This window comes from Meles meles, chromosome 16 (assembly GCF_922984935.1).
Source record: "Meles meles chromosome 16, mMelMel3.1 paternal haplotype, whole genome shotgun sequence".
Classification (NCBI taxonomy): domain Eukaryota; kingdom Metazoa; phylum Chordata; class Mammalia; order Carnivora; family Mustelidae; genus Meles; species Meles meles.
Window position 1 is genome coordinate 74,094,632 of NC_060081.1, and position 24,999 is coordinate 74,119,630.

At 47.1% G+C, this 24,999-nt stretch overlaps 1 protein-coding gene across 5 annotated transcripts in view; it reads left to right on the forward strand.

Annotated features, from left to right (window-relative positions):
• Positions 1-21,854: 21,854 nt before the first annotated feature.
• The window catches only part of TSHZ2 (teashirt zinc finger homeobox 2), a 440,356-nt gene continuing 437,211 nt past the window's right edge, over positions 21,855-24,999 (forward strand). For all 5 annotated transcript variants that reach the window (XM_045981086.1, XM_045981088.1, XM_045981087.1 and 2 more), the window contains exon 1: positions 21,855-22,413. In XM_045981086.1, the coding sequence (XP_045837042.1) occupies positions 21,969-22,413 (445 nt within the window). In that variant the 5' untranslated portion in view covers positions 21,855-21,968. The remainder of the gene's footprint in view (positions 22,414-24,999) is intronic.

Sequence of the window (24,999 nt, forward strand, 5' to 3'; positions counted from 1 at the left end):
AGCTCTGTTTATTTCTTGCCGTTTTTCAAGGAAGTCGGCCAACCCTCTTACTGACCATAGCATTATTTATGTTTTTTATAAGCTACATTGTCTCAAAAAGGATTTGAAACTGCTCTGAGCCATAAAAAGATTTGGTTTTCTTATTAATCTGTGCATTTAGGATGAAGTAACAGAAACCAGTTTATTTAACTGATGCAAAATGCCCATTTATTTTTTACAAGGGAAGGGGGTATCTCAGAGAACACAAAAGACTAGGATATAGCTGATTCTCAGACTGGATTGAGGAACTAGAAAGTCATTTAGGTATATTTTCTCTCTTGCTCGCTCTCTTTTCCTTTCATTTCTACTTTGCTTTCTTTACTCCAGACTATAATCACGAAAGACAAGTTTCTTCTGTGCTACAGCTGCTGGTGGAATATGGCCGCCCCAGATGTTACGTGATTCAGGTTCTGTGACAGAAACTTGATGTCTCTCAGTGCCAGATCCTGGCAGACGGAATGCGATTGGCCCCTTTGAGTCAGGTGTTTTTGCTCAGTCCAGTAGAGGAAAATCCACATAATACCAATGTGACTGCCAAGGACCTGTCCCTGTGGACCGCAGCCCATTCCCAGAGTTAAGAGAACTTCTGTGAGCCGCCAGTGTGCTAGTTATTAAGCTATTGTTTCTCAGCTCCAAATTCCTCCCCTAAATCTGCTCTGTGGAACTGGGGGCTGGGACCCTGCAAATTACGTAGCTCCTTGGCCAACTTGAGATGAAAGTGTGCCTAAAACAGAAGTCCAGCTAAAGCCAGCCCGGCCAGAACTGGCTGTGAGAACCAGATGGGTCCTTCAGATGCCTAGCACCGAGGATGCTACGTGGTCCCTTGAATTCCAGGTCTAAACGAGCGTCCGTGTATTGGTCTATTGACTACTGAGGGTCAGTGGAATAAAAAGAGAAATTAAAAAAACCAAAAACCTCTTTAAAAAAAAAAACTCTATAAATATGAACTCGTAAGATCATCTCAATGTGCCTCCAGACTTGAAGAACTTTATTTCAAGAAATCACTTCGATAGGGTTCATTTTTGAGGGCTCTAAAGGAAGCAGACGGACAACTGTATTTGCTTCAAACAGTGTAGGAGACAACACGCAGGGGAGAAAAATGAAGACTAAAGCCCTCTGAGCAGAGTTTCTGGGTAAGGACTGGCTGGGGCGAAATCTTGACAGTGCCATACCCTAGCTCTGTGAAATTGAGGAAGAAACAAAACCTTGATGGGTCTCTGTGTCTTCCTCAGCAAAGCTGAGCTAATGAGTGTGGCCACCATAGGCACTTGTGAAGGTTGGATGGGGTGGTCCATTCAAAGTGGTGAGCTAACTTAGCCTGGCAAGTCTTCGGTCTGGACTAAACAAAGTACTCATTAAATGTCCACATTATCCTACTTCTTCATACTGGCCTTTTGGGTCTTGAGGTCTTTTGGATTTTACCTCAGAGTCCATGGGCGGCCATTAGAAGGAATTAAGCTCTCTACGCTAGATTCCGTCTGTGCACAGAGTGACTAGGACGCAGAGGAAAAAGGGGAAATGACGTGGACACTCTTTAAGCACAGAGCTCAATGAAGTATGATGACTTTGGCCATAAGTGCTACTTTACGGCTATCTGTAAAGCTGCCCATCAAAACACTCCCGACAGATGACCTGTAGTAATGAGAGTATGAAGGGAGCAGCATTGCAGAACATTCCACCTGATGGGGACACAGATCATGGGAAGGGCATTCTCATAAAGCACAGGGTGGCTTTCTATTCTGTCCTCCTCCTGTTTATCCCCTGGCCCAGCCCAGCTACTTATGGTCTCGCCTCTCTGTTTCCAGCTCCCACTCATTCATTCATTCATGTTTTAATTTACTCATGTATTCACTCAACTATCCATTCATCAATTTTTAAATAAGTCATATAGCAAATATTTATTGGGCTAATAACTGAAGATTAGATTTATTGTGCTCTTTCAATATGGTAGACTTCTTGATAAGTGTAATAACACTAATAACCACAGCAGCAACGTTTATGGAGCATTTATTCTGCGTCAAGCACCAAGATAAATGTTGTGCATGAATTATCTCATTTCATCTTCACAAAAATTGTCTCAGACAAGATGCTATTATTAACAGTATTTTTATAGGTTGGGCAAAGTGTCCTAAGGAGTTCAAGTAAATTGTCCAAAGTCACATAGCTAGTGAATTATAGAGCAGGAGTTCAAAATCGTGTCTGGGTAGTGTAACGCATATGTTCTTAACCACTACTTGGGGCAGTCTCAACAGAGCTAAAAGACCAGCGTTCATAATTCTTGCTCAGTAATTAATTCATAGGGAAGGTGGTACTTGATGTGTCCTGTGAAGCGTGGACAAGGAGACTGGTAGGAAAATGATTTAAGAAGGTGAGGTAGCCATTTGAGAACAACACACTAAACAAAATAGTGAAGCAGAATCCTGCAGTATGACCCCATTCTCCCAGTATAACTCATTGAAAGGGTATTAACATGTCATCATCAATTTGACAAAACCAAAATTTGTGTTAAAACATTTTCCACCAAAAATGACAGGAAATTCAACTCAAACTGGTTTGAAGAATGACGTCATGTGTAAAGTTGCGTCACTGAAAAGGCCAGGGACAGGACTAGCTTCAGGTACAGTTTGATCCAGTGTCCTCAAGGACCAGCTTTGTTCCTCTCCGTATCTCCTTTCTGCCTTCTGTAGCATCACCTACTTTTTCAAGCCTCAGTTATGTTCCCATTGGCAGTTCCAAGGTCCACTTTAGTAGTAAAGAAGCTGTTCATATCTTTATATCTTCACACAATGCAGACGATAAGAAGGAGTGACTCTCAAGGAGGAAAGACCCATACTTTTTTTCCCAGAGGCCCTGGAAAACTTCTCCACAGGTTTCATTGGTTTGGACTGGGTTTTTGTCATCATGGACCAAATCATGGTGGCCAGTAGGATAGATGGCATAGGATGGGAACGGATTATTGGGTTTAGCCAGTCAGGGTCTGCCCGGTAAGCTGGGACAAGGGTCAATCTACAAAACCAGCATGGCTGATCATGGGAGACAAACTCCAAGCGGTGTGATCTGAAAGAGAAAGACAAACCAAAGTTAGACAGCCAGGATAGCCAGGGTCTGCTATGCCAAACAATTCAGGTGCTTTAACAGTTTAAAGATTTTATTTATTTATTTAAGAGAGAGAAAGAAAGAGAGAGAGCCTGTGTACATGAGCAGGGGGAGGGACAGAGGGAGAGGGAGAGAGAAAATCTCGACCAACTCCCTGCTGAGTGTAGAGCCCAGAGCAGGGCTCAATCTCATGACGCTGAGATCAGGACCTGAGCGGAAACCAAGAGTCCGACACTCAGCTGACTGCACCACCGAGGCTCCCCTTTTTTTTTTAGCAATTTAATGCCCCAAAGCATCTTCCTGAAGCACATAGGCACTCAATGTAGGATTGCACCTAAATTGGCAATCTTCCTTTATTCATTATCATCTTGGACGCATTTTTTACGCTAAATGCAGTAACATTTCTTCAGCATGAGTAAATGCAGTCTTGTTTTCTTCCCAAAGTGCCTCAGAATTCCCAACTTTTTAAATGTCTTGAGCAGGATTATCGTCACCACTCTCCTTCATAGCAGCTTTGTTTCCTGCCTAAACAAAAGGTTTCAATAGGCAACGTTTCAATATTAACATCAGATCAAATACAATGTTTCTTTACAGGGGGGTGGTTCTTTCTGTGTGGTAGATTGGGCAAACGTGTTTGGCATGTGTAAATTGTTGTGATCACTTTTCCTTTTGTGACATTTTGGGAAGGGGAAAAAACTGCAGGCTCAGTATAAGACACAGTTTGCTACAGCAGCAACGCAAAAATTTGAAATTCTTAAACAATTTCCCCTTCCAGCCACATTATCTATCACAGAGAAGTGATATTCTGGGGGACTCAAGCCAATCAGAGGCGAGGAGTGTAATTTTTACAAAACAAATGTATGTATAAATTATCACTCTCTTCTCTCCTCTCCATAAATAGCGACACTAATAGATCCATAGCGTGAGATATGGGAAGAGATGCCAGGTTCTACAACAATTCACCTTGTCTGGGAAAGGCAGAGTGGAAAAGTCTGATCAGCTAAGATGTACGGCTCAACTTCACCATTGCCCGGCATCTTCTGAGTACAGTGGTGGTCGAAGGAGTGTGTGGCTTTTGGCTGGAAAAGGGAGTGTGTGTGTGTGTGTAAGAGAGAGAGACTGAAATCAAAAGCATGCTTGAGCCACATGTTTACTTGGTTTGCACAGAATTTGTAAAATAGGAAACTTGCTACATGAAACTTTTAATTCTTATTTTCTAAAGACCTAGAGATACTTCCCAAGATGGAAAACAATAGACTGGAATCATATATAGGGTTTGAAGAGAGGTTGCCTCCTCTAGACAGAGCATAAACTCTCCCATAGGCCTCAGTCTTCACCCCTCCCTGTTCCCTAGAGCTGATGCATTTAGTATTGGTTCCTGAGTTTAAGGGCCTTAATATAGTAAGAGCCACACGGATCAATAATCCAACAACTTTTCAATCCCATGCTCTTTAAAAACTTGCCCAAGATACAGTTAGTGAGGGTGGAGAGGATCGGATTTTCTTTAAGACTTTTTTTTTCAGGGGCGCCTGGGTGGCTCAGTGGATTAAGCCGCTGCCTTCGGCTCAGGTCATGATCTCAGGGTCCTGGGATCGAGCCCCGCATCGGGCTCTCTGCTCCACAGGGAGCCTGCTTCCTCCTCTCTCTCTGCCTGCCTCTCTGCCTACTTGTGATCTCTCTCTGTCAAATAAATAAATAAAATCTTTAAAAAAAAAAACTTTTTTTTCAGAATCAGAATTACTTATAATTTACTTACATTAGTTTGAATCAGAGTTTCTATTCTTTGAAAAGAAATATATCCAACTTTTCTGCAGTTTTAGTTTTTCTTTGGCATTCTTTTGTGACTTCTGTGAACCAAGCAACTTCTTGGGAGGTATATTAAAAGGTTTAATATTTGCAATATAAATCACATCCCTTGTAAATCAGAGCACACCACACATTACGTGGTTCTGGAATTTCTGCTCACCGCAACTGCCATCTTTGAGCTGACTACAAACACAGTGTAGGTTAGTTACAAAAATCTTCACCAAAAAATATTACAGGGTTCACAAATGTTGCATTTTGGTGTATTTGCCTGTCTCACTGCACAGTGGTCTATTTTCTCCTCAGAGAAAGGCAGATGTTTATTTTCCCAACTTCTCCCATTAAGCTCCGTATAGATTAGGCCCCAGGGCAGCTGTCCAGGGGACCCGCCCCTGAGTTCCCTTTTGTGGGAGGAAAGGAAGACTCTGGAAAGGAATCGCTGACTCACAGAATGTGTGAGCTTAAAGACCTGGCACGGGGAAATCTGGAAAGGAGAATTTTGAGAAATTTTCCGTATTTTAATAGCGTATTACAAACTACTTTGGATGGCCCATTTTTACTGCATACTCAGTCCGGATGTCAAATTCCCGAGTCAACAAGTGAAGTGAGACCCTCAGGCTAATGGAAGCAGCTGTCTGTTTTTGTAAATAAAGTTTTGTTGGCACCGGGCCACGCCCACTCATCTCCATATCAGCCCTGGGGGCGGGGCAGCTGTAACCTGATCAGTTGCCCCATAGAAACTCCGTACTTCTTCTCCAGGACACAGGTGTCACTGGTCCTTTTCACTTCACTGGACATTTTCCTACCATAATTGGGGCACCTGTTGCATCTGTCAATTAGGCATGCACAGAACTGCAAGTAACAGAACACTTTCAATTCTGGCTTCGACAAGGAAGATGTGAATGATCTTACCTAACAAGAAACCTGGATGCATAAAGTCTGGGTTTGATGTAGGGGCCCCAGGAGGCTGCAAACCCTCAAGGCCCCACACTATGACTGCCCTCCTGCACACCCCCCACCCACCACCCCCAGACCTGCCGGTGCAACTATGCAGGCACCCCAATGGCTGCAGATTTTTGCTTCAGCTCCAGGCATCACATACCCCCATTTGAAGCAGAAGAGGAAGGGACAGGAGCACAAAGCCTTCTACTGTAGTTCTGGCTTTCTAACCCAGAAGGAAAACCACCAGCAGACACCCTTCCCCTTTATCTTGCATGGAACAGAGTGAATCACATGCCTTGTAATCTGTCTCCTTCGTGTAATCCCAATGCCGGGACAGAGTGATGGGAAGGTGGCGGATATTCAGAAAAGCCCGTCAAATGGTAGATGGACGTATTCAGGCTAAACGGACGGATTACAGGCTAAATCTTTTAAGTTTAATTTAATTTGATGCCCGCCCTGGGCAGCAGAGGAGAACAGGGCGGGAAGGGGTGGGGGGTTCCTTCGTAGTAAAAATGTGTCGGACTATCACTTTATCTCAACCTCTTCATTTTATAAACAGGGAAAGTGAGCCCAAAAAACAGAAAGTTAGATATTAGAGTGAATTTGTACAGTTTCTGATTGTTCAGCGCCATGCCTCCCCTTTCTGGTAACTACTCCTTAATTTTTCTTTGAAGAACCAACTCTCTCAAACAGCAAGACTTTAGTGAGGCAGGTGGCATCCCAGGCCCTGAGAGAGAGTCAGCAGTACTCCATCCCCCTGGCCTCAGGGATTGGTCCAGAGAGACGCACAACCCAAGGTAACTCAGCCAGAATGCGGGTACATCTTTCCAGGTGTTGCCACAAAAAAGGACATAGTCCTGAGGTTGCTGTAGGTCCACATGGGAAGCACTAGGCTAAGAGGGAAGCTCACACAGAAGGAAAACTAGGGAGAACTGTGAGGTCACTGGTGAGCACTTGGATGTGGGTGTTCCTGAAGTACCTGTTTTAACCCCAGGAATCTTTCTATTTAAAGTAATAGAAAACTCAACTTACAGGGTTCTAAGCCATAAGGGGATTTTTGACTCTTTTAACTGTAAGTCCAGAAGCAGGAATAATTCATTCAAGAGCGTGTTATTCAGTGGATGGAAGTTATCATGAAGAACCTAGGTTTTTGCCCACCCCCCCCATCTCTCTACTACATTCTAAGGCAGGCCTCCTCATGGTCACAAAAGGGCTGCCAGTAACAATTCTCCCCTCCCGGTGCCTTAAAAGAAAGAGCCCAAGCAGGAGTTCAGAGATGCAGCTATACAGGACCGTTTGCCCACCCAAGAACCAATCGCTGTGATCAGGGGAGAATGGAACGTGCTGATTGGCTTATGCCCTGACTTTGGGGGCTGGGGGTCTGCTGTCTAGAAGTACACAAATTAAATGGGGAAGAGTTAGATACTGGCGTGGAATTCGGGGTTATGTCAGAAATGACAAATGGCATGAGTGCTGGAAGGAAGAACAGTGAGCAGTCCAGCTGTGAACCCCTGGACCTCTCACTTGTGTACAGTCGAAATTTTCCCTTTTGTCTTTCAGCCAGTTTGACTTAAATTTTTTTGCCAACAAAGGGTGATTCTCAATGCTGATATTACTGGTGGGGATAGAAACAAGCCATTTCACCACCGAACCACCCGGCAACACACATCAACTTCTCTTCTGCGTTTTTCACCAATACCCCTTTTCACCTCCTAAGATACTAGATAATTTGTTATGGGTTTTGTTTTGTTTTGTTTTGTTTTGTTTTATAATTTTTTTAATAAACATATAATGTATTATTAGCCCCAAGGGTACAGGTCTGCGAATAGCCAGGTTTATACACTTCACAACACTCACCATAGCACGTAACCTCCCCAATGTCCATAACCCCACCACCCTCTTCCTATCCCCCTCCCCCCAGGCAACCCTCAGTGTTGGTTTTTTTTTTCTTTTTTTTTCTATCTTGCTCCTCTCACTAGAGAATAAAGTTCGTGAGAGTACGGATTTGGGTCTGTGCATCCCCCCCCCCCTTATCTCTAAGGGTACCTGCTCCATTCTATATGCTCAGCAAATATTTCCTGAATGAATGATTGAATCTACAAATAAATAGTATCTGGGGCACGTGGGTGGCTCAGTCAGTTAAACGTCTGCCTTCTGTTCAGGTCATGATCCCAGGATCCTGGGATCGAGCCCCACATCAGGCACCTTGCTCCATGGGCAAGCTGCTTCTCCGTCTGCCTGCTGCTCCCCTTACTCTCTCTCTCTCTCTCTGTGTCAAATGAGTAAATAAAATCTTTAAAAAATAAAAAAATTAACATCTTCCTATGTCAGAAGAGGAAGGGTCCTCCAAATTTAGTGGGGCCATTCTCTACAGAGAGCCCTAAAATTCCAGGCTCCTGATCGAAGTGCAGGGAGCCCTCTGTCCCTCTGACCCTCTGTCCGGCATCATGGCAATAGGAATTCCCAACCCTCCACAACCAGCTTCTGCCTCAGTCAGCAGTACTGCTCCCCCAGTTCACCCTCTTCTTCAAGTCCACGGGTGTGTACGTTCCTTGATGTGAATCCTGCCTGAGAGTTCGAACTCCGTTTGCAACTAAATGAAAAAGTTACCCATGACGCTCTCCTGGATTCCTTTACCCACTAAGGGACTTTGGGCTTTATCCTGGTTCTTACGCCTACATCCTCTGTCTCCATTCACATCTTTCATCAGCTGCTTCTGGAGGTCTCTCTCCTATGTTCCCAAACCCTACAGTGTGGCCCAAAGTACATCCTCTTCTTAATCTAGATGGGAGCTTGTATCAGTGGTTCCCTGGGCTGACTGGTTGTAAGAGGCTCAGCTGGGCGGTGGGAAAGTCTAGGTCTTAGACCTTCAATGGAGACGTATCAAGGACCCTCAGATGTCCAGGTGGGCTGTCTTTTGCGATTCCTCTCAGGTCAGAGGTTGAGGAGAGACTGTGTCTCTTAAGCACAGATGGCATCCAGGTGTGGCTTTCTCAGCTGGGCTCCATTGCGGAACTCCTAATGAATTCTCCAGCTGGACTGGGTCACAGGCCTCGCATTCTCCTGCGCCCCAGCAGGATCGCTGAGGGTCCTGGTGATTAAGTGGCCATGGTATAAGTACTTCGTGCTCCTCCTAAAAGTGTTCCTGAAATCCTTCCCTTCTGGTGTATCGTGAACTGTTTTGTGCTGCGAACATCATGGGTGGGCATAGTCATTTCCAACAAGTAGCTATCCAAACCATCATGCACCATGAATTCAAACACTAACTGTTCATTCAGAAGTTTGATAATGGGAGGGGCGCCTGGTAGCTCAGTCGGTTAAGCGTCCGACTCTCAATTTCGGCTCAGGTCATGATCTCAGGGTGGCGAGATGGAGTCCTGCATGAGAGATTCTCTCTCTCTCTCTTTCTCACTTCTGTCCCACTCCTTAAAAAAATAAGTCTGATAATAGAAAATTTGAAGTCACAGGTATTTGTTAATTTTAAGTTAATGTGCATTTTTTAATTCAAATTTTTAAATTTGAAAACTCATTCTGTCACTCACTGTAAAACCCTAAATAAGTTCATGAAACCAAGGGTTCTCAGATATGGTCCCCAGCAACAGCAACATCACCTGGGAACTCGGTGAAGTGGAAATCAAGGGATCCCCACCACAGACCTACGGAACCAGGGACTCTGCAGATGGGACCCAGCAAGCTGTTTTAACAAGCTCTTTGGGAGATTCCGACGCCTACCACAGTTTGAGAACCATTGTCTTAAATAATCCAATCGGAGCTTCCTGATACATAAAACAGCAGGGGTCCTACTTGGCCTCAAAACGTTTTCATAAGGATTCAATTCAGATTTTGCACGGAAAGCCTTTAGCACAGTGTCTGGCACTCAGCGTGCTTTCAATGTATGACAGCTGCAATTAATGTTTTTTATAATTATTGGGTTTCTTTTCTGGGTGGCCAATGAATCAGTCTATGTCTCTGCGCGTCTACCTGTAAAAGAGTAAAAAGTGAAGATATTTTAACATTAATCATTATAACAGTAGCTAATTTATTGAGTTCCCACCCCGGCCCAGGCACGTGGCTAATGACTTCACAAACACGCCATTCAATCCTCATTTCAAAATGTGCTAAGAGATGGTGCTGGTATTGTCCACCTTTTACAGGTAAGGAAAGAGCTGACGTGACTTGCCCAGAATAACCCAGAGAGTGAGCGGAAGAACCAGAAAAAGAATTTAGAGCCGGGATTAGTTAAGCCCATCACCAGCTGCCGCGCCAAGGTCCTTTGCAGAAGGAGCTAGGACAGTGGCTCTTCTCGTAGTGACAGCGCTATTTCGAAAAGCTGAGTTCCCCACAAGGTACACAGAAAGATGTTAGCCATTCATTAATTACAGAAGAAGACCCTCAATCACATTTTTGCTTGAAGTGGGCTTTCAGTTCCGTAGGAGGCCCGGGGCAAAGGAGACCCTGTGCTTCTCCTCCATGAGTGGGCATTTCTGCCAAGCCACATTAGTCGTGCAGCCACGACGGGGGACTATTTGCTGTCGATAGGACTAAAGACAGCCCAGCATCTGTCACCAGTTGGGGCACTGATGCCCTGAACCCAAAGTACACATTCCCATGTCCATGAAATAAAAGAATCAGCTGGGGGTGGTGGGGGGGGGGAAGAAAAAATAAAAAATAAAAAGCTTTCTTTGCCTACAGAAGGCAAAGCTTCAGGGGACGATTAGTAGGAAGACATGTGGAAGTGTGGCCTGTAATTACCGGTAAGTATGTGTTCCCAGTTGTATGTATTAATACGGGTTTGGGGGCCAGTGATAATGCCGAATTTCTACCATTTTTTGATACAACAAAAAAAAAAAAATTCTAAAATACCAATGACATCCGATAAAACACTCTTAAAATGGATAAAATCATCTCTGTATCCAAAGAACTCCAGAATAGGCTGCTGAATTTGTAAAAGAAACGTATTGAAAGACCCACCAAAAGGATGTTCCAGGGTAAAATACACATTGATGTAGCGCGGTGTTCGCTCCATCGAAGGGTACAATCTACAAAGAGGCCGGGAAGCAAACCCTGCAGGTTTTCTCTTCTGAGTGAAGCTGAACTTGGTGCTTCCTGTGAGAGTTTCTGCCTCAGTCTTCCAAGCCGGACCTCCGAGCTACCACACGACGTTGGGTTGGATGTAAACCTTCCCCGCGTCCCTCCAGTGACAGTATCAACAACAGGGCCCCTGAGCAAACACGAGTTTTGGCTTCTGCCTTTTATTTTATTTTATTTTTTCCCCCTCCTCTCAGCTCCACCCCAGCCAGCTCCTGAAAGGCCTTCTGTTCTGTCAGCCATAATGACATCTGCTGGCCGAGACAGGAAGTCATAAATCTGCAGGTCCCCTCTCCACCAAACCTTGTTAATGCTGCCATTAATCACCGGGGCCGGGGTGCCATCTCGGGAGGGCCGGGCGCGGAGAGTCCATTTTCTCCCGCACCCCTTTCCCAAGAGAGCGACCATTTTACAAGCAGCCACTTTCTCATCTCACAGTCGCAGACCTGCAAAGCCAGGCAGAGGCAGCCCCCGACGTCCGCGTGCGGGTCTTGGATAGAAGCCACGGTTCCAGGCAACAACAGAGGCCGCTCCATGATGCTTGGGGACCGAAGCGAGGGAGGCACTTCCGACCAAGCTCTGTCCTTCCTTGTTTGGACTCAGCCCCTAACTGCCTCCGAGAGAGGAATGGAGGTCTCCTTCCTCTGAGCCCGTCTGCCTCCGGGTCTGTTTTTAAGGGGAAAGCGTGCTCTGGGGTGAGACCAGGCGAAGGCGGGTGGTTTCAAGGGGGTGATTTAAACTCAGAGTGACTTTGTTCCTGACCAATCTGGGACGGTGCTGGGTTTACGTCTTAGCAGAGCCTTGTGTCCCGAGCCTTGATCCAGGGCATGTGCCTGTGCAAGGTGTAGTCCGCTTCTGCTACTCAAAGTGTGGTCCCTGGGTCCGAAGTCTCGGCACCGCCTGTCTGAGCTCGTGAGACCACTCTGGACCTGCTGGATCAGAATCTGTGTTTTAAGCCAGATCCCCAGATGACCCCTCGCTATGTTAACATTTGGGAGGCTGTGCCCCACACCGGCGTTCTCAACCTTGGCCCCCTTGACATGTTGGGCTGGGTCAGTTTTGGTTTGCGAGGGCGTTTGCTGGGCTCTCTGGGGTTGGGGGGATGGTCTGGCAGCATCCCAGCCCTCCACCCACTAGAGGCCAGTCATGACCCCCTGAACTGTGAATCAGAACTGATTCTAGACTTTGTCACATGTCCCCTGGGAGGAGAAAACCACCTGTCCTGGAAACCGAGCACCTCAGAAAGTGGGGTCGGTGGATACCCAGCCTCGGTGCCCTCTAGGAGCTTGCTAGAAATACACATTCTCAAACCACACCCGGACTTACTAAAACGGGCTCTCTGGAGATGGAGCCCAGGAATCTGCTTTTACTTGCTTTAGGAGGCCACATGCAGACTCAAGCACAGGGATTCTGAAGCCGCAGAATAGGAACAGGGAAAAGTCGTGGGATAATTAGCCAATGTGTGATGTGACCACAGCATTACCAAGACCAAGTGATGTGTGGTGGGGAAGCACTCGAGCTACAGCCATACCTGGAGGGGCTGAACCACCTTCCCGATGTGCTGCCTCCTACCTGCCCTGTGCCTCAGTTTCCTCATATGTAAAATGGGCACAACAAACGCGCTTTACCTCGTGGAATTGTTTTAAGGGATTAATAAGCTCATATTGTCAAGTGCCTAGAACAGTGCCCAGCACCAAAGGCTTCCTAAACGTTAGCGATTCTTATCATCACTGTAACTTGCTTTTCTTTCCTCTAGATTCTTAGGTTCCCCAAGAGTCACACAGGGGCTTTATTCTCTGCTGCCTGGCCTGGAGTGGGTACTTAATGAACTTTAGTGGGAAAAGAGGACAGGCCTGTGGAGGGAAGAGGGTCCTGGCGGGAGCTTTCTGCTGCCCAGGGCTTGACTTTAAGCATAAAGTCACGCTTTCTGCATGACAATCCAGGCTCCTTCGTCCGCTTCTATAAACAGATGCCGTTGCACAAGTAGAGGACTGAGCTGGGTTCCTTTTGTCCCTCTGAATGGATTAGATTAGACCTCACGTAAAATCTAACAGCACTCTGTAAATAACAGTCAATCGACAAATACTTAGAAATAATGAAAAAGCTAAAAATGTGGGAGCGCTAGCTATATGCCGGGGGTCGTGCCATGGATTTTACATTAGCTCGAAATTCCTCTCTGTGCCCACAGTGGAATCAGTGGTGTATGTAATTATTCCCATTTCACAGATGGGAAAACTAAAGCTCAGAGAGGCTGAATAACTTGTCCAAGATCATAGTCTCAGTAAGTAGTGAAAATACTTTTTAGATGCAGTTCTGGGGTGCCCCGGTGACTCAGCATTTAAATGTCCGACTCTTGGTTTCAGCTCGGGTTGTGATCTCAGGGTCCTGAGATGGAGCGAGGTCCACATCGGTCTCCATTCTAGGCACGGGGTCAGCTCAAAGATTCTCTCTCCCCCTCGCTCTGCCCCTCCTCCCTTGCCTCAGAGGCATGCACTCACTCTCTCAAATAAACAAAGTGCAGGTCTGTCTGATTTCAAATCTACACTTATCTTTCTTCCTGGATGCCTACCTGATCTGGTGCCCTGCTCATTTCTTCATAATCCTAGTTAACGCCCAGCACCGGGGGCTCTTTGCCTGCAGAGGAAGCCGAGAACAGCCCCCATCCGATGATTGACAGGCGCTGATAGATCAATACCCCAGCTCTCTCACCCTCGAGGAGGGGTATCTCAGAAGCGCGTAAGCTACACTGCCTCCCAGCATGTCCTTGCAGGACTAAGTTCTGTCACCCACGGTGATCACCTCCTTAGCAACACACTGCATGCTGGTAGCCTTCCCTTCCCATGTTTACTTTCCTGCTTTCCTACTAGAGTCTTCTATCATCATTCCCCAAACAAACTGCTTGCTTTGAAATCTTTATCTCAGGGTCTGCTTCTTGGGGAACCACAAGCAAGATGTGCAAGCCTTCTCAAAAGAGGATCTGCAACAGTCTTGAACAATTTGACCATTTTCAGCTCGTGGGCTCCTTAGCTGTGTTGGCCTCCCCACAATGGTTAAGGAGAGGAGAGAGCTGTATTGATGGGAGAAACCAGCATCTAGGACGAGTCACTTTGACATAATCCTAGCAAGCAGGGGGAGAATCTCATGAAAATTTCAGGACAATAGGATGCCTAATGCCTAATCATAATAGATAAGACATGCTCCGGATAAGACAGAAAGGTGTTCTCAGAGCGAATTATATCATTCTCTATTTGCTTCTGAAAGTTGAGGGGCACCTTTGGGCACACAGTTCTAATGAGTTCAGGAAGGAGAGCTTGACACACAGTCGAGGTGGCATAAAATATACCAGAGCCCAGAACTTAAAGGCTGCTCATCACATGGTTCCCGGGCTGTTCCAGTCCTTACATTCACTTAATGTCTTCCTGTGGTTAATCAAGTCGAGCAATGGACTACTGGGCCAGCAACGTGGTCTGGATTCTCCAGCAGCAGCAAAACCTTGTCACCAATGGCAAGTAGCCACATCTAAGGGAGAAATGCGACGTATGTTAAATGGAACAGCTCCCACACCCCCAGCTGCCAGCTTAGCAATCGGCCAGTCTCCAATATACCGAATGCTCAATTGCTGTTGTGAAATCCTACACCTAGCCAAATCCAAAGAGTGTTTGAAAAGAGACCCCAAGGGGCACCTGGGTGGCTCAGTGGGTTAAGCCTGTCTTCGGCTCAGGTCATGATCTCAGGGTCCTGGGATTGAGTCCCGCATCGGGCTCTCTTCTTGGCAGGGAGCCTGCTTCCTCCTCTCTCTCTGTGCCTGCCTCTCTGCTTACTTGTGATTTCTCTCTGTCAAATAAATTAAAAAAAAAAAAGGAAAGAAAAGAGACCCCAACAACTTTTGGAGGATTTATTCTTTTTTTTTTTTTTTTAAGATTTTTGTTTATTTATTTGAGAGACAGAGATCACAAGCAGGCAGAGAGGCAGGCAGAAAGAGAGAGAGGGGGAAGCAGGCTCCCTGCTGAGCAGAGAGCCCGATGTGGGGCTCGATCCCAGGAACCTGGGATCATGACCTGAGCCGAAGGCAGAGGCTTAACCCACTGAGCCACCCAGGCGCCCCTGGAGGATTTATTCTTAAAAGCAAGCCTGCCAATGCCTGAGTGTCTCCAGACTTCATTGTCATCCACCTTAACTCTTTCCAGAGAGCAAATTCCCACCAAGTAGAACACGAGAGGCTCTCTTCCACGCTGGTTGAACAGAACCCCTCTACTGGACTAGCTGTTTGGGGATTATAAATGAACGAACCAGCATTTATCACCGACAAAGAATGAAAGTCATATTTGGTATTGGGACCCGTGATATATGCCCCATGATCCAGCCATGCCCACCTCTCCTGCATCCTTTCTGCTCCCCTTTCCCCGGCTGGGTCTTGAAACCTGGACCCTGACTGCTATATCGTTTGTGTTCTGGAAGCACAGAAGTCTCTTCCGAGTTCACGCCTTGCTCCCGGGGGGCTGCCTCATGTATTGCAGATCTCCGTCTCAATGCACCCTTCTCAGAAAGGCTTTCCACCACTCCCACTGGAAAATAGGTCTGTGCCTGCCCCTTACACTCTATCCCCACACGCCACCGTGTTTTCTTCGTATTGCTGTCCATGATCTGTATGGTACTTCCTCTTCTCTGTCCCCCCACCCCAACATGATGCTGTACCATGTGTCATGGAAAGGGAGAAAATAACCCGAGATGGCCACCTTGAAGTTTTTATAAAATAGTTACTAGGAAGAGGGATATCCCGAATGAGTTAAATGACAGAAGAGGAAGGCAATGAATTATATCCTCAAGGGCAAAATCATATGGTACACTGGCTCTCAAACTTGGCCGCATATTAGAATCATCTGGGGGCCTTAAAAATACTGATGGTTGGATCCTGCCCCCACCGACTGACGTAATGAGTCTGGGGTAAGACCCAGGCATTGAGTTTTTAGATCACCTCAGTTGATTATGATACACAGCCAAGTTTGAGAACATTGCTTTTTTTTTAATCGAAGCATTATGTACATATATAGAAGTGCATAAATCATAAGCATGCAGCTGAATTAATTTGCACAGACTGAACACACATAGTAACTGGCATCCTGGTTAAAAACAATGCAAGCCCCTCCCTCTCCACCCGCCCACCCAGGAGCCTCCTCATGCTCACTTTCAAAGGTAACCCCTACCCTGATATCCAAGCATCGATCAGTTCTGCCTGTCTGTCGACGCATATATTTGGAATCACATTCTATAATGGCTCTTTGTTTTGAGAAGATATGGACTAGAGAATTTTGGAGTCCACCCAGGAGGGCTGCCTGAAGGAGGCAGTATTGAAGGGAGGATTTGAAGGAGGTAATAGACAAGAGAAAGGAAAGAGAGGAAAGGGAGGGAAGTTGGGGAAGGGAGGAGAGCATCACTTGGGAAAGAGGCACTCAGGCTGAAACGCTATATACCCATGTCTAATGAAACCCTACAGGGAGCCTATTTTTTCCCCTGGACATCCTTCTTCGCAAGTGTGCTCAACTAGATATTCAATCATTCCATAAATTCTCACTGAGTGTCAATACTGTGCTGGATTCAGGGGTATAGAGGTGAATGGAAGTTACATTTTAATTAGGAAAGACGGAGAATAAATAGGCAGATATATGAAAAAAATACAGATGGTCATGACTGCAATGAAAGATAAGAGAAAGAACAGGGCAGATTATGGGGGCAAAGGAGATGACATTCAAGTTTAGAGTGAGGAGGAAACACAGACCTGGGGGAGGAATCATACTGGGGGGAGAAGAAGATGCAAAATGCCTGGCACTGGTACAGGAGGCATTACACCAATGGAGACATTCTCCCTGTGTTCAAGAACCCCAGCAACCTCCCAATGACTGCCCAACGTCCGCTAATTCAGGCAGTGCCGAACTCAAGGGAGGCACTTGGCAAATGAATGTTGTAATTGCATTGGGTTGGAGTCCAGTGGTAAGACAGGCAGACTAACAAGAACAGAAATCAGTGTGATAGATCTGTGCTTTAATGGGGCATTCACAGGTTCCGTGGGTACAGCTGGAAGGTTCCATAACCACCCTTTTGAACGAATCCAAGAACAGACACCCTGGCTAATTCCTTGTGTGCGTAACAAATGCTACCAACTTGACTCACTTCTGACAAAATTCAGCTTTTGCAAGGGCAAGATTCCCGTGCTTGGCACCTTATCAGAATCACCTGGGAACTTTTAAAATTTCAGATGTTCGGGCCCCACCCTGGGATCTAATTCAGTAATTCTAGGGTGGCGCCTGTGTCTCTTTATCTTAAGAAAAAAAAAAAAAATCCCCGGGTGATTCTGACGTTGAGCCAGTGTGGGAATCAGTGTTCTAGAAGATACAGTTGACTCATTCCAATCAGTTCATGCCTTTACATATCCCAGAGCTGGAGTGTTAGATCTGAGGATGCTACTTCCCTGGAGACCCGAACATAGTCTTAGTCTAAGCCTCCAGCCCTTGAAAGACGTTTCCAAAAGTGCCAGAGTGCGTGGTTTACTGAAGTATTCTGCAAATTCTAGTCACGCCTGGACCACATTAGGCCATCTCCACACCTCCCCGAACCATTATTTTTCCTCTATCCTTCCTTAGCTATATTTATTTTTAAAACCCATAAATTATATCAAACTCTAGATTGCTACCATGAATGGAGAGCAGTATCTTTTGCTAAGAGAGAGGTAACCGTAGAGTGAATTCAATAAAAACAATCCATTTTTTAAAAGTCTAGCCAGGTGGGGCGCCTGGGTGGCTCCGTGGGTTAAAGCCACTGCCTTCGGCTCAGGTCATGATCTCAGGGTCCTGGGATCCAGCCCCGCATCGGGCTCTCTGCTCCCCGGGGAGCCTGCTTCCTCCTCTCTCTCTGCCTGCCTCTCTGCCTAGTTGTGATGTCTCTCTGTCAAATAAATAAAATATTAAAAAAAAAAAAAAGTCTAGCCAGGTAACTCCTGCCCCTCCCAGGCTCCTGAGCCTGAGATCTGTGGTTTCTTGGTTGAGAAATAAAAGTTAGCGATTGTTAGGCATGAAAGACGCACCAGCACCAAACTGGGACATCCTCCGATTAAAAGAGGGCTGAAAGGGAATAACCTTTTCACGGTGCGATTCATGTTTTTCAATGTCACGTCTACGCCACTGAACAGTATCTGGGTACCATTGTGTTATGCATCCAGCTGGGGTAGACAAAATCTTCCTTGCTGATAACTAAGCAAAATATTCCCAGTAGTAGCAGTAGGGGGAAAAAAAATTAATGTGAGAATATAAGTAAAATTCAGAGAAGAATCCTGGAGAGAGAGGCGTGGAAAGATTCTGTATCCCCAAATCAGCTACTCTGGTCCTTTTCCCTCCTGATCCTCTCCAGTGCTGGGTCCAGCCCCCACATTCCTTCTCTCCCAGTTCCAGATCTTTGGATGTCGTTTTCCCAGAAGCTTTTTGAAGGCAGGGATCCTGTCTTATGTATCCCAGCATCTCCTGTCCTTGGGACAATGCCTGACATCTAACTAACACACTAGATGCTTATTAGATGATTGAAGGGAGGGACACCTGGGTGGCTCAGTGGGGTAAGCGTCCGCCTCTGGCTCAGGTCATGGCTTCCTGCTCAATGCTTCTCCCTCTGTGATCTCTCTTGCTTTTGCTCTCTCTCAAATCACTAAATAAAATCTTTAAAGAAATGATAGGATATAGTTCAAACCCCCAGTCAGTGGGCACAGGGCTTCTCTAGGATGTACTCCGCTGGCGAGCTCACTGCCATCCCAGGCTTTGCACATCCTGTTCCCATAACCGTGGTCCCCCCGCCAGCAGGAGTGAGGGTTTTACTCACGAAGCTGTGGTCCCTGGCACAGCTCTCTGGAAAGGTGTGGTAGGGAAGTAGAATTAATGAGAATTAACACCCTTTTGCTGACATTGTCGTCTCTGCCGTAGAGCCCTCTGTGCCTCAGCCGCCTCGGGCCTAGGCTGGGGTTGGGCGGGGTCGGTCACAGGTGGAGGCCAGTTGCGTGATGGAGGACGGATGGGGTAACAACTTGTGTCCCATACGTGAGAGGCATAAAGGAGCCTGTGCCTCCCGCGTGGGGATGTTAGAAGTGATAAAACTATAGCAAAAAAGATGAAACAGCACTTTGCAAATGTGACGATAACATGTGCCTGGTAGGATGGGGAAAGTGAATGTGTCCTGTAGCTCCCAGAAGAACGGTTCAGAGAATTATCTGGGGAACAGGTCACCCTAGGTCATTCCCCGGGAGCGAGGGCAAAGCTGGGAGGCGGGCAGGTTGTAAGTGGGAGGTGGCCCGATTATACTGGGCCTGCCTTCCTCGTGGCAGGTACATGGTTGGGGGGCAGGGAGCAAGGACTAGGCACAGGTGAATTCCCATCACAATGACCGCGTAACAGGGCTACCCCTGGAACGCCTAAGTTATAAAGTATCTAAGGTTGAGTTTGTTTTATAGTTAGCAATACTGGATACGTCTGATTCCAAAAGAACAAAGCCCTTTTTTAGCAGAAGTTCTCGAACTAGAGTGAGCAGGACACTCGGTTGCTCAAAACACAGATTATCTAAGCCCTGATCCTGAAGTTTCGGAGTTAGAGGGTCGAGAGCAGTGGTCCTCAAATCACAGGGCGATTTTGCCCTCCCCTCAGGAGACTTTGGACGATGTCTGGAGACAATTGGTTGACACAAGGAGGGGACAGGGTCTGGCTTACTAGTGGGCAGAGGCCAAGGATGCAGTCAAACTCTCTCTATTGCACAGAATAGATTCCACAACAAAGAATTATGACCCCAAATGTTGATGGGGCTAGGGTTAGATCCTCTCATTCTAGAGTAAGGCCTAGGAGTGTGCATCTTCATGAAGGCCTCAGGGTACAGGCAGCCAGAGCCCTGACCATGAAGAATGAGGCCCTGCCCGCCTTCTTATTCTAAGGATTTGGCTCTCTGAGCTCCCCTCTCTCCTGACTCTTCCCACGTTTAGGCCTCAGCTTAGACTTCACTCTCCCCAGGAAGCTCGACCTCAAAACTACCCTCCCTTCCTCCACGTCCGTGTTCATTGCCCCTCCTGAGTACCCCTCCTGCCTCATCACACATCACTTGTTCCTTTGTCTGTCTCTCCCACTGGAAGGAGAGGTCCCTGAGGGGAGGGTCCCTGTTTGGACCTGTCCCCAGCACCTGGGCAGGTGCCTGACCCATACCTGGCTCGGCGATTACACGCTGGCGTCCATGTCTCGGTTCCAGTGGCGTGTCCCTCACTGAGTCTAGAGCTACCCCTCTTTCAGAAGCTGTCACAGACCCTATTTTAACACCTTCCTGGAGCTTATTACTTGGAAATTATCTTGTTTATTTGCTTGCTTTTACTTTTCATTCATCCAACAAACGTTATATCGGATACCTACTAGATGTCTTGTCCCTTACCATTGCTGGGGATAGAACAGCAGACAAAGGAGTCAGAAATCCCTCTTCTCAACAGAGCTTCTATTCTAAAAAGGAACTAGGCCAATAAACAAAATAGAAAACTATATATAATGTTTGTGCTATTGATAAGCCCAGTGGAGAAAGATAAAATAGAGAAACGGGATATGGAGTGGGTGTGTGTGTGTGTGTGTGTGTGTTTGAAAATTGTAAGTGCTGTACCTCTGGGAGAAAGTGACATTTATGCAAAGAGTGGATATCTGAGAGCGACATTTCTGCTCCCCCATCAGAGTAGAAACAGGGAGAGGGTCAGGACATTCATTCCCTTTCTCTATGGCTGCTGTGTCTCCAGAAAAAAGCACAGAGTAGGTGCTCAATAAATGCTATTTAAACAGAGAGACTATGTGATTGAAGTATCAAGGAGGCAGATGGGAGATTTTTGTTTTTCTGACCCTCCACTGAAGAGAAGGAAGGTGGGAGGGGCAGGAGCATGAAACTTGGGGTGGGGGAGGGGAGGACATCTTCCTGGTCAGATTAAGAGACCTGGAGGATGGAGGTCATTGCTGGATAAGGTGTCCTCCCCCTTCCCCGCCCAAAGCAGACCTAAGTTCTCACCTTCCTCATAAGTATTGTTAATGGCCCTGCCGGTGGGCTCACCTGGCCCCCCGCGGCTCCCTTTCCAGGCGCTGAGTTGGGCCATCACCCTGCCCCCCTTTCCTCCCGCATCCCTGCCCGTCTCGCCCCCTCCTCCCCTCCCCGAGGGGTGTCCCCGCGCCGGTGGGCACGTCCTCGCTCGGGCGAGGGGGGCGCCTCGAGGAGCCGCGGACGCGCCGGGTCCCCGCCCCCAGCCCCTCTCCCCGGCGGGACACTGTCCCTTTAATAGACTCCCTCTGCCTGGCGCTCTGCGGCTGGGGAGTAAATTTCTCCCTGTCATCAGGTCGCGGGGAGAGGAGGAGGAGGAGGAGTTTGTTAATGTTCAGTTTGTTCAGCGGGATCGATGTTTGCTGGCATCGCCTCGCCCTGTCTTGTGTGTGTGAGTGTGTGAGTGTGCGTGTGTGTGTGTGCGTGCGCGCCTCTGTGGGGGGTGTGAGTGTGTGTGAGAGGAAGCGCGAGTGCGTGCGTGTGTGAGTGTGTGTCTGTGTGTGTGTCTCTGTGTGTGTGAGTGTGTGTGTGAGTGAGTGAATTCCAGATTTTCTGTCTTTCCCAAACCCGCTCCTGTCCTCTCGCATATCACTCACAGACGGGGATCTGACAGCAGCCACAAACCTACAGTGAGTGATCTCTCTCCCCCAGCGCGAGTCCGCCATAGAGACCGGCCAGGAGGAGGAGGAGGAGGAGGAGGAGGAAGAGGAGCAGGAGGAGGTGGAGGAGGAGAAGGAGGAGGAGGAGGAGGAGGAGGAGGTGGAGGAGGAGGAGGAGGGAAAGAGGAGAAGGAAGAAGAAGAAAAAGAAGAAGAAACCACTACCTTCCCAGGATTGCCTTTTTTTTTCCTTATCTTTACGCGCGCGTGTGCGTGTGGCGCGTGTGCGCCCCTCGTCCCTTCCATCCGAACGCGGTCTTGGATGTTTAATAAAGAAATCAAGTGTCTCAACAGTCACAAAAAAAAAAAAAAAAAAAAAAAAAAAAAAAAAAAAAGCCAAAAAAACCAAAAATTTCCAAAAAGCAAAAACAAAAAGAGAGAGAGAGGAAAAAAAATCCAAAACAAACAAACAAACAAACAAGGCAGAACCAACCTCTACTTCAAACCAGCCGGCACAAGCCACCCGTGTCTGCCACCCGGAGAGGGGGGTCTCTGGCCCGTGGTGGAGGAGTTGCAGGGGGGATCGCCAGGGGGACAGAGGCCGAGTGACGCCCTAGGAGCCACCGGGCAGGAGGCGGAGGAGACCCAGAGAGGCGAGAGAGCAGCGGGCCCCCGCGCGCGGCTCGGGGCTGGGGCGCCAGAAGTGGGACTGGAGCGAAGTAGAGCGATGCCAAGGAGGAAACAGCAGGCACCCAAGCGGGCGGCAGGTAAGAGAACCGGCTCCGCTTCGGGGCTGCCCGGCGCGCCGAGCTCCTCGCCCGCCCTCCTAGCCCCCGGGTGCCCCAGGACGCCTCCCCCTGAGCTGTGGGGGGAGCTCGCTCGGGGCGCCCCTCTCTGCCCCGCGAATAACCCCATCCTCTCTCTCTCTCTCTCTCTCTCTCTCTCTCGCCTTCTTCCGTCTCCCAAATCCTCCCCTGTGCAGGCTCCGGTTGGGTGGGGGGGAAAGCTATCCCACCAAGCCTTCCCTCCTTAAACTTTTTTTCCCTCCACCCTCTACCCCACCCCTAACTTTGTCCCAGTGTGTTTCTTGCCTCTCGGGCCAGAATTGGGTTGCGGATTTGGGGTGCGGGGGGTAGGGAGACGGTCCTGACACCCCCGCATCCCTCCGCGTGGTCAGTGCCTGTGGCTTCTGGCCTCGAGGGACAGCGTCTCCTCTCGCTGGGCTTTGGGGCGCTGAAGTGTGAGGCATGCCCAAGCCCTGGGCGGCAGGCTGGCTTGGGGCAAGCAGTGAGAGTTTAACTTTGATCACCAAGGTGGAAAAAAACCACCCCAGGAAAGAAATGAACCTTTGAATGTGCTTTCTAAATATGCTTGGGAATCTCATCAACACTCTTTCTCTTTAAAAAGGGGGATAAAAGAACATTGAAACAGCTCTGGATTTTCTTTGCCCAGAGAGAGTTGCAAACTTTGTAAATTGATTTGTATGGTATCCCATCTGAACCCTTCCTTACCAGCCCCCCTCCCTTCCCCCCAAATAGAGAGGAACAGGTTAATGGATCAGTACAATAGACCTTCTAAAGGATTTTTTTTTTCCTTTTGGGTTGCTTAATTGCTTTTTTAATAGTATGCTGGGGTTTTGTTTCTCGGAAGTGTAATATGAAAGTTCATTTTTCTCCTGCCAGACCCACCCACTGAAAAATCAGCTTTCCACTTGATTGCTAGTTTTGATTTGACATTTGATTGATCACCTGTCATCTCGCTGCCTTTGATCTATTCATTCTTGATATATATCAATAAATCACTCACCATGGTAACTCAGAGTGCCAGTGACGCAAGCCTTGCCCTCTAGATTCAGAGCCAGACATGCACAATTATTATCTTGTTTGGCTTTTAATGTGGGCGTTTTTATTTCTTTGTGTCCTTTAGTTGAATCAGGGCTTTAGCGAAAAGCTGAAGTTTTTTCCCTCCCAGTCTCTGTCTACCCTAGTGCTTTAGGCGGCATTCATTAGGGCTGGTGTTCTGCAGACCCAACAAGACATTTCCTTCTGTTGTAACATGAGCGAAACGTTAGGGAGAAGTTCGGTGGAACACTTCGGTAAACTTTGTAAAGCCACCCTTAGAAAGAACCCAAAGTTAGTTACAAATCTGGGCAAAGTGGCTGTTTGTGTCTGAACATGCTGGACCACCAGCGTCACCTTCCATCATGGCCTGATTCCAGCCTGAATGGCAGTCCATGTGCTTTGAAATATCCACAATTATCTTCCCTTCAGAGCGCAGAATTTCTTCCGTAACCATGTGTAGATTGGTTCAAATTGCATGCGGAAATATCATTTATAAAGCTTTGCTTCATGTATTTTCCAACTGTTTCCCTAAGAGCAAAATAATTAAAGTATTTTCGGGGCTATGTATATTTACAACTTGCCTAGTCAGTGTGATACACTTTTTCCAACTCTGGCTACCTCTTTTGAAAACAGTTTCTCCCTTCTGCCCCTGCCTCTATCCCTGTCTACATTTAACTCACTTATTTAAAAACAAAAAACAAACAAACAAAAAACTTAGATTATTTTGCAATCTGACAGCATCGGGGTGTGCACTGGCCTTCTAGACGCAGGAAGAGTGAGCGTGCGCCTTCTAGTTCTGGCAACCGAAGTTTTCGTGTAGCTAGATTATTAGAGATAACGTCCTTATTGTCCCAAAAGAGAAACCTGGGCAACCGTCCAGCAAGAAGTGATACTGCCCTGAAATTTACTCTACCCCCCCCCACCTTGTTGTTCCGGTAAAGGCCATCAACAACTAGGCAGTAATTTAAATTACCAGAATGACTGGACATGTCTCCTTTGGTAAGCTCATTATAAAAAGTGCATTGCTCAGAATTGCACTACTTTGATTATAATTATCCTCTGATCAATGAGGATCCAGGTGTTTATAACATAATGCTGTATCATGTTATTTAAATTAGATCCTTTTCATTAAGCTCATATCTATTGGACCTGGCTTGTCCATTTGCTGTAGTGTGTGTGTGTCAGAAAGTTGTGACTGCGGTTTCAGATTTCTGGCCTGTTGTATGCCTACTGTCTTTATATGTTTGTTTTCATGGCTTTATTCTTTTCACTGAAAAAAGCAGAAAGCCTGGAGGAGCCGGAAGGGAATGATGCATATTGTATACAGTGAGGCCCCTCTTAAGTATTTATTTGCACACATATTAATAAAACGGGTATCTTTTCATGCAAGTTCTCTTTCCTCCAAAGTCATCAATGCTGTCGTCTGTTTTAGCTGAGGTGGGGACTCGCGAGGAAAGTTAGCCCCTTTGGGATTCTTGAGCCCTTTAACATGCAGGGACGAGACCAACGTGG